This window comes from Mya arenaria, chromosome 3, assembly GCF_026914265.1.
Source record: "Mya arenaria isolate MELC-2E11 chromosome 3, ASM2691426v1".
Classification (NCBI taxonomy): domain Eukaryota; kingdom Metazoa; phylum Mollusca; class Bivalvia; order Myida; family Myidae; genus Mya; species Mya arenaria.
The window spans coordinates 83928174-83938695 of record NC_069124.1 but is presented as its reverse complement, the minus strand read 5'-3'; the positions used below and the strand labels follow the sequence as shown (position 1 = coordinate 83938695).

The window sequence follows — 10522 nt, the reverse complement described above, 5'->3', positions numbered from 1 at the left end:
TAGAGTCACCTCCCTTGCAATTAGAGGTGTTTGATTGAATCGGAGCAAAATTAATCGAGTGTAGAAGTAGTCATATGGGTAATAAATAAAGACCCCAATAACAACAAGGTGTTGCACAACTTCTAATCTGTATTATTACATATTCAACTTGTTTTCTGAATAATGGGAACAACCCAGGAGGTAAAAAATTAAAAGCATTTAAAATTATCATGTTTATGTCTTTTTGTGATATTTAATGGCACAAAATTGAATCACCAATTTATCGAATAATATCAGAATATAATGCAGTTATGCACCAGTAAATTGTCACCATGGCCGCCCAGGTCCGGGAGCAAACCAGGTCTGGGGTAAACCGGGGATAGCGGAGGAATAGTGTTTTTACTTTCCAGGTGGCTCCCGCAGTGCCGGGTGAATGCGGTGTTTTTGCGCCGAAGATAACATTTAATAATAATAATAATTTTTGAACTGGAATCTGAAATACCATTTAGTTACAATAATATGTTTCAATACTGCTTTGTTTTTGAAATTTTGGTTTCTCATAGTCATAATATAACACATGCATAGTGAGACCAATACATATTTATATGTCGGCGTGTTAGGGTATAGAAAAATATATTTAAGGATGCATGATTAAGCGTTTTCCCACGTTATTAAGACAAAAAGTGAAATATTTACTGATGTTCAATGCAATTACTGAAGATAGTGCTTAATGGTACGTACTCTTTTTTGGTACTGTGTATTCGTTTATAATTTAATGAAGAAATTAATTACATGTACTACTCCATTAATATTATCAAATTATATATCTCACAAGCACCATTTTTGTTAACATGGCCATCTTAATTTTAAAATCTTAATGACCACACAAGATTGAAAGACCACAATGGCCCAGAGTCTGTACCGTATAGTATAGCCCAGATTAGTTCTTAAAAGCTATCATAATTAAGATTTTTTTCATTTCATTAATATATAATTTGATGCCAATCTGGTCTGTAACTGATGTGTTTATCTGGGACTTCTAGTCTTTCACTTTGCTCTCTTTCATCTTATAATATGCAGTATTTTACCAATCAATTTAAAAATTGGCTATGGGTTGTATCAGCCGTATGCAGACAGAGGCAATACAAACTACTATTTCAGTATCTGTCTTTGACTTAATATTCTAATTAAAATGCCAGTGAAATTATCGTGTATAAGCCACACCGATTTTAACCAATATTTCAATAATTTAGGGTAAAATCAGTTAAAAAATCAGGCCTCATTTAGCCTGGTTCAGGGCCTCTAAGTCTTTCAACTCAATGTCTGATTGTAAGCTTATCATTGCCATTCAGGTTTTCTCAATTTGAATGTAGAACTTGGGGAAGAAAGATGAATGGCTGTAATTGGACAAAAAAGGCCTGAAATAAAAGTGTATTCTTTATCAAGCATTACACACAAGATCTTAGGTTATATATAGAGTTTGAATACAGAGTTTTGTTTCCCATGTTTCAGGACAGTCAGTTGAAGATTGAGCAGGCATGCCAGGCCGGCCAGGAGTTTGCCAAACTCTACTATGACACTATTGACAAGAAGAGACATGTGAGTTGTGCAAGCTAATAACACCAACATTTTATGTTTGTTGATGTTTTAAGTTAAGGCAAGATCCTGTTAAAGGCTTGACACATTTAAACTTTTGAAAGATGAAAAAGAAATGGGTCACGGACATTACGGACCATGGACATTACGGACCAGACATTACGGACCAGATTTAGGGACACTGACAGACCAGATTTAGGGACATTATGGACCATATTTAGGGACATTACGGACCATCTTCAGAAACTTACGGACCATGATTTATAATGTTATTAACTTTTTTTTTTTTTATTTATTCACTCCTTGGTCTTTAATTTGTTAATAAATGCTTGTATATGAGTGCTCAGTATGATGACACATGACAATTATCTTCCATATAACTGCATATAATAATGTTTGCCCCTTTCTTATTTGACTTATTTAATTAATTATGTTTATGGTTTTGCATGTAAGTACATTTAAGTCAATCACTCTGCAACTTGTTCGTGTATTTTATTGAAACTTTATACAATCAAGTTTGAAAACTCTACCTTGCATATAATGCAAATTTTGCCCAATTAAATTTTTACTGGTAAAGGTTTTGCATATTATCTAATTTTAAATTGATCCATGCACATTTCACCAATCCTGAAACTTAAAGCAGGGGAATAGTCGAGCCTGCTGTCTCTGTGACAGCTCTTGTTTTAAAAATGTTATTTACTATTTTTACGTTCTTTACTTTGACTGAGAATTACATGATTATTATTACTTAACTAAACTGTCAAATACGGTATGTATGTTTAGATGCCTTTTTGAGTACAATGGTTTGATCTGGTTTATGTTTACACTTTGATGTTTTTGTGATTGAAATCGTATTATTCTTGAGATAATTTAAGTTATTTAAAGTTTTGAAAACTAAACATTTTTCTGCAGATCAGAAAAAATAGTTCTGTATCATAAGAGAAAGATGTGCATGTTTGCTATTTTCAGTTGGGAAGTACATGACTGCATTTAGCACAAGCCTTCTTGATCAAGACATTAGATACATAGCAACCGTAGGCTCTCTAAACCAGCGCTCAGGCAGAAACATGGCCAATCATATATGTGAAAAGGACATCAACACTGGTATTGAAAAGTTAAAGATTTCTGGATCTGATGGTAATGGCAGTCAAATAACAACTCCAGAAGACAAACAGAGTATAAAACAGATATTTTATGAAAGTATTTGCGAGAAAAGTATGAAACATATTGTGTGTTTTATTGAGAGTGAAAGTGTTAATGTGAACACTGTCTTTAATGAGCAATTTGTGTCCATGCAGTATCACACCTGGACCCCATTGCACATAGCCTGCAAAAAGGGCAATGTAGAACTTGTTGAGTGGCTGCTAAATCGTGAAGCAGACCCTAAGATTGAGGATAAGAAGGGAGAGACGCCCCTTCATGTTGCTTGTAAACATGGCCATGATAAATGTGTCCGGACACTGCTTAATGCAAATGAGTTTCTGAAAGATAAACAAAATAAACAAGGCCTAACACCACTGTGCAAGGCTCTTTACAGACTGGAAACAGCTTTTAAAGAAAACAACTATTACAAAACCATTGAGTTGCTAATCAATGCTGGATGTAATGTGAACCTGTCTCCCGTGACGAATATGACTCCCCTCCATCTTGTAGCCAAGAGATGGAGCAGCAAGGCGGTTGTAGAAAAGCTGATAGCTGCCGGTGCTCAAGTGAACATAGTAACCACAGACAGCAGCCCCCTCATGTCTGCCCTGTGCAGGCAACGCGTGGACTCGGAAACTGTCCTGGCACTGATCAAGGCTGGGGCTGATGTGAACTACAAGAATCCGAGTGGAAAAGCAGTGCTGCATGTGGCAGTGGCCAAAAGTGAGGATATCTGTGTGGGACACCTGCTACTGGCTGGTGCAGACCCCAACATCAAGGATGCAGATGGCAATAGTCCACTGTGGATTGCAGTCAGTGAAAACAATGTTAGAATCACACCTTTACTTCTTGGACATGGAGGAGACGTAAACTTTGCAAACAAGGAGTACAACATGTCACTGTTGTGTAAAGCCACTTTTAATAGAAACAAAACTATCACGAAGATGCTATTAGATAGCCATGCAGATGTTGACATGATGACAAGTTTAGGTGCAAGCGCACTTCACTATGCTGTAGATAATGGAAATGAGGATATCATAAGACTGCTTCTTGAGAGAAACTGCTACCTTGGCAATTATTCTTTGTTCAAAAACTTATATGACCCACAAAATGCCTTACAGATCGCACTGAGTAATGGTGATGCTGACATTGTTAAGCTTCTTCTAAGATATGGATTCCAGGTGAGGATGATGAGCCGTGAGTCTGTGCTAGATATTGTCAGGGACGATGAGGAGCTTGTAGAGTGGCTCACATACTTCCTGTCCACGCCCCAGTCACTGCTGCATCTGGCCCGAGTCAAGCTCAGGCTTGTATGTGGCACAGACCTCATTAGGGTTCTAGAGGCGCTAGTTCAAGGTCACCACATCCCAGAGCGTCTAGCTGACATCATTCTTATGAAAGATTGTGAAAAGAGTGCTGGTGAAGAATATGACCTGGATTACTGTGATTGGGAATGATTATGTGTTTAATATCTTTGGCATTCTTTGCTTTATACATTTAGTTTTCTGATGATATATGTATTATTCAATGGGATTTTGTTTCTTTAATTATAGATAGTCAGTGACTTGGAGATGCATTTATATTATAGTTTTCCTAGCGTTTAAGCTGTTTTTAATCTTGAAGTAAGTACAGGTAGACATTGTTAAAGTTTAAAGGCCCGGTAGATACGGTATAACAGTATTCAAAGATAAAAACCCATTTGAAAATTTAGCAAGACATTCACAATCATGAAAGTGAGAAACATAATAAATTCTAAAAATCTTAAAACAACAAAGAAAAATAATAACAAAAAGCAAAAGTTTAGACTGGCAGCAGGATTCTAACCCAGGACCCTGGATTGCTAGACTTGTCTTGAAAGCTGAACCACTGAGGCATTGATACGTAACAGTTATAAAACACCATATTAAAAAAAACAATCCATGATTGTATTGATATTTGTCATCATTGTAGCAAAAGTTGTCATCTGTCAAATGTTGGTTTTACTGGTGAAATGAACATACTTTTGAATGAATTAAACTTTTTTGTCATTTTTTACTAGGACGAAAGATTAATGAGAAGCTCTTAAGAGGCCTATGCAACTAGTTTTGTTTTTTATTGACCAAGCCAAGAGTGTGGCCTCAGTTGATCATTTTTTCATCATTTATTTAAGTGATGTGCCTACCATTTGCTCAGGCATATTTGGTGTTCATAACATGCATTGAAAATGATCATTTACACTGTAATAGGAAGAAAACGGTTGGTGTCATTATCATCACAGTTTCGCTTAAACAATGTTCAAGGTATTCCCATGAAACTTTATAGTACACGCGGTAACATTTACAAGACGCATGTTTGTAGCAAGGCCTGTGACTATGGCTTAAAGAATAGTTGGGTAATGCCCTTTGATCAACGTAACAGATGAGTGTTGCTTTCTGACTGAGGTACTCTTGTTAGGGCCACAAAATTAACTTGCATATGTCCCATTATACACCATCAAAGATATGAGCTACAAACTTTCTATACTCGCTCATAGAAGCAATACGCTCTTTTATGACTAGTCATTTAACTGCAGCTAAATCATTTCAGATTTATAGCCCTTTGTTAAACTTGTTACTTCAATTTAGTAAATCAATGTACATTTCATCAATACTTGAAAAGTGGTTGAAGAAATTTGATTTAACTGAAAGGATTTACGAATGAACATGTGTATTAGAAATAGGGTTAACAAATTACCTCCCTTGATCTGATTGTGTGTGTTTTTAAAACCCATTTTGTGGACAAGTGAATGAAAAATTAATTATGAATTATTCACAATATAGGATTGACTGTTGCACATTTAAAGAATAATAACTAAGTTGCCCATTGTTCCAAAATTGCCTCCCTTTATCTAAAATGTTTAAGCAAATGATTTTACTTTTCACTATAACTTGAAAAGTTTTGGATGGAAGTGAATGAAAGTTGAAACATAACTAGATGGCAATAGCTAGTTATGTCCCTAAATATTGATGTTTGAGTTAGCTTTGGTTGAGCATAATCTTTACAAAATGTTATGAAGTTTCTTTTGGCTCAAACAAATGTAAATTTGTGCACAGAGCAAGAGTTGAACCAGACTTGAATACCAAGAGTTTCTGTCTGTAAGCCTTACAACATAATCCATCTTGAGTCTTGCCAACATTCCTGACAGTGGTGTGATCCTGTTTTATGACTGCTGGGTTACCACATACTATTACTATGTTACACAATCAATCTGGGGTTTTTTCTGATATGTCATGAGTTCTAGTTACTAGCATGGTGGCTTTTAGTTTGTGTATTATTTTGTTAGTTTTATGTATTATTATACCCCCACAAACGAAGTTTGAGGGGGTATATAGGAGTGAGCTTGTCGGTCGGTCGGTCGGTCGGTCGGTCGGTCGGTCTGTCTGTCGGTCGGTCGGTCTGTCGGTTTTCATGGTTTCCGGACGATAACTCATGAAAGGCTAGACAGATTTGAAAATTTTTTGGTACACAGGTGTAACATCAGAAGATACAGGTCAAGTTCGATATTGGGGCTGGTGGGGCCAAGGTCAAGGTCACTGTTACTAAAAATAGAAAAACGGTTTCCGGACGATAACTCATGAAAGGCTAGACAGATTTGAAAAATTTTTGGTACACAGGTGTAACATCAGAAGATACAGGTCCAGTTCGATATTGGGGCTGGTGGGGCCAAGGTCAAGGTCACTGTTACTAAAAATAGAAAAACGGTTTCCGGACGATAACTCATGAAAGGCTAGACAGATTTGAAAAATTTTTGGTACACAGGTGTAACATCAGAAGATACAGGTCAAGTTCGATATTGGGGCTGGTGGGGTCAAGGTCACTGTTACTAAAAATAGAAAAACGGTTTCCGGACGATAACTCATGAAAGGCTAGACAGATTTGATCAATTTTTGGTACACAGGTGTAACATCAGAAGATACAGGTCAAGTTCGATATTGGGGCTGGTGGGGCCAAGGTCAAGGTCACTGTTACTAAAAATAGAAAAACGGTTTCCGGACGATAACTCATGAAAGGCTAGACAGATTTGAACAATTTTTGGTACACAGGTGTAACATCAGAAGATACAGGTCAAGTTTGATATTGGGGCTGGTGGGGCCAAAGTCAAGGTCACTGTTACTATAAATAGAAAAACGGTTAAACCTTGGAGTTATGGCCTCTTTTCAAAGGAATGGTTTGCCATTCCTGTGTCCAGGCGGCATTTGGGGGTATTCGTCACTCCTGTGACAGCTCTAGTTATAGTAGTTGTATGTATCATTTTGTTTTTAAAGTAGACATCTGATATTAAGGGGCTGTAACTTACTGATTGACATTTGGAGCTCCTCTGCCATTTTTATCGAAAACAACCTCGGATGTATTTGGACGGTTTACATACTCAAAAAGCCGTACGTTTAAGTCTGCTGCAAGTAGATCACGTAGTACTTTTATTTAGCATTTAACTCTTGGGAATCTTAATTATGTTTGCAATAATACACTTCACTGGCAATCAGTTTAAACTAAGATCAATAAATACAACTGTAAAACACTACATTTCATTAATAATGTAATTCAAAAATTTACAAACTACCATACTTCAACTGATGTTCCGGCAGACATCCGAGGTTGTTTTCAATAAAAATGGCCGAGGAGTTCTGAATGACTGATTGACAGCAAAAATATGTAATTGATAATTATTTATGTACATTTCACTTAATGTCCTTTTTTTAAGGTATGATTTGAAAAACTTCTTATTAGGTGTTTTTTTGTTTATCCTTTTTTTTGTTTATCCTTTAAAATTCTGTAAAATTATTTTTATTTTTTTGCTTGTAATTGAACATGGCACATGTAAACTCACAGTCATCTATTTTAGTGATAAAAATATTACATAATTTTGTAATATTATGTTGATGTTGTTTGCTGATATTTTCAGACAAGTATTTGTTCTTATGATTCTGTTTAACCATTTGTATTTGCTTTTCAACAACTGTGATGTTCTTTGAAATCCTGTATTTGTGATATTTTATAATTCAATAATCACGAGTCTTTGAATAAACAGGAATTCACATTCTTGTCTCAATGTATTCATTCTAATGGTCATTGTAATTTTCCCTTCGGCCAAATACCTTTTGCTTTATGAGTTGAGATTGGAAGAATATCATAGGTCAGGGGGTTGACACAAACTATATTTCCTGGGGATCACGAAGGGACACCTACAGTTGAACTAAACTGTCTCTTAATGAAGTCAGGAGTCCTTTCGAAAATGTGTCCTTGTTCTGTATATGTGGTTGTTTCGTCTTTTATAAGCCTGTTTTACAAAGAATTGATGTATGGTGTAGAAGGGCTCTTAAATTCTTCAGTTTAGTATTTTGAAATCCAACTAGTTGTTTCTTTATTATCACAATAAATAATCAGCAAAATATTTTTCATCAATAATTTATTTTTGGTGAACATAAAATGTGTTTTTATCAAACTTTAAATTATTAAAAAATCTGGGTGTGGAGTCGCTGCATGAAATTTGATGTCCTTTGGATCCATTAGTGTTCAACGCTGCAGGTTGTTATATTTAGATTTATACTCGTCTGTTGCACTATACTTCTCATGTCTATCTGTCTGTTCATTCGGTGTTGGTGTTTTTTATTGTTTTGTTTTATATACCGGTATATTTGCTGAGCTCATGGTCCTTAAGAACGTTGGTCATTATAAACAAGTAGATGTAAGCTGTATTAATTTTGAAGTCAAAAGGGAAGTTCAAAGAGACGTTTAGCAATAATATGGTTTCAGAGCAATTTTTTTACTTGAAGGTCAGCTGGTAAAAGTTCTGTTTGTTTCTTAAAAAAACACAGTCACTTCATATATCTTGTACATGAAGATAAATGATCAGGTTGTAATCCTTTTGATTAACTCGAAAATGAGATTATTATGTACTATAAATCTGCTTGGGAAGCCTATAATTTATTACCAGTCCATGGTTATTGAAAATCTCCCTGTTCCGAAGGCTATGTCACATGTTCTACTTCATTTTCCCTTTCACGTCAGGCAAATCAGCGCTCCTGTTATCAATTATTTCATAGTGATGTTGTATCTTTCTTCACTGATGTTATTTGGTGTATTAAAACTGCCAAAGTTGTTTCTGCATACTGGTATTTATCAACAATAATACATATTTTAGTCTGGTACGACATAATGGCAATCACACAGAACAATTCACTATATGATTGTTTTTTTTTGTATTTTGCAGTTACTTGCAAAGCTGTACCAGGACGGGGCAGAGGCGGGCTGGAACGGAAACGGGCTCAAAGGAAAAGATGCCATTATAAAGTTCTATGAGGATCTGCCCATATCAGAACACAAACTTGAAACTCTCGACTCCCAGCCACTCGCGGGTATGATGTAGATCTGTGTACAACACATACAATTATAAACTTCTTCTTAAACTGATGTATTCAGGCTTTAGGAAATATGATTATTTTACTTGAATCTGGCCTGCTACAAGGGACTTGACAAGTGTAGTTCTTTGTAATCTGATGCAATTTGGATAAGGAAAAAAAATAATTTACTTTTACACTGTAAGAATTAACACTACAAACAGAAGAGTTTTTGCTTCACTGACTCTATTATAGCCTTCTTATGCCTTGATTTTTGGCAGGCTATACAGAGTCATGGTTATGCCCTTTGAAATCATGATTGCCCAAAGGTAAACAATATGGCTAAAAGATGCACTTAGTTGAAATTTAGTAAAGTTTTGGGGTTCTGTTGTCTATGGATATCATTTTAGGCGAATAAGTAAAAGTGTAACACAAATAAACTTGAAAAGGTGGTACCTCCCAACATTATCTAAAGTAAGCATGTGTGCAATAAGTAAAATTCAGATATGAGGCTGTTCAGTTTTGCCATGGGTTGGTCTTAGGATCACTGGGAAAGTCTAAGATGCTTGGACTGCAAGGAAACTGTCACTATTAATTTGAAACTTTCAAGAGCTTATATATTATTGGTGCTTAAATTTTAATGTATTTGCAGATGTTGTTTCCAGTGGCCAGCTCACTATAATTGTGAAGACATTCGGGACTGTGAAATTTCCAAACAACCCTCTTAAGTCATTTCACCAGAGTTTTATACTCACCTCCCAGAACAATGTGTGGAAAATCATCAGTGACACTTTCCGCTTCCTCGAGAAATCTGATGTTTGATGTAGGGTAAAGCCATCACAAGATATTGTGGGGAACATTGCAATACCCGGGTTATGTGGAAGGCACTGACCTCGCTTCTTGACAGCAGTGGCTTTGTACTTGTTACATTTTATAAGCTTTTAAAGCAGTAGACACAAGAAAAAGAAAAAAAAGGTTGAGAAAAAGAATTGTGAGCAACAAAAAAAGGACTATCTGTTTCTGTATTTTTTATTGCTTGCATAATGTTGTAGGTTGTGTCATGTGCAAACAATGTATCACAATACACATTTGGAGCCCAAAGACATAACAATTACATGTCTCTTAAATAATATACCGGTAGTATGCTAATGCAATATAGGCAAATACAGTAACATATGGATTTCTACATGTTTGAGCTACAATTGATATGTGTAGAAAGGCATGTGTACAAGTCTCATGTACAGATATGCAAAATATAGTTTAAAGCTTGTGAATCTACAAAAATCATTATGCAACAGATGTTCATGTGATGTTAAGTATTTGTATTATATGAATAAAATTGTCATCTCAGTTTCTCTTAGATGAAACAGAACATTATTTTGTTTGTGTCTATCTTGCGGTTTTTTTTCACCTTATAATTTAAAACCTACTCACACCAAGTAATTCTG

General features: G+C 35.6%; 2 protein-coding genes across 2 annotated transcripts; both read left to right on the top strand.

Annotated features, from left to right (window-relative positions):
* The first annotated feature begins 34 nt into the window (after positions 1-34).
* Positions 35-10446, top strand: LOC128227902 (NTF2-related export protein-like). The gene is made up of 4 exons (XM_052938838.1): positions 35-180; positions 1492-1578; positions 8948-9092; positions 9727-10446. Exons 1-4 carry the CDS (start codon positions 163-165, stop codon positions 9894-9896), a joined length of 420 nt encoding a protein of 139 aa, XP_052794798.1. The 5' UTR covers positions 35-162; the 3' UTR covers positions 9897-10446.
* On the top strand, positions 2557-8932 carry LOC128227901 (ankyrin-3-like). The gene has a single exon (XM_052938837.1). The coding sequence runs from the start codon at positions 2643-2645 to the stop codon at positions 4173-4175; it is 1533 nt and encodes a 510-aa protein (XP_052794797.1). The 5' UTR covers positions 2557-2642; the 3' UTR covers positions 4176-8932.
* Positions 10447-10522: the final 76 nt, after the last annotated feature.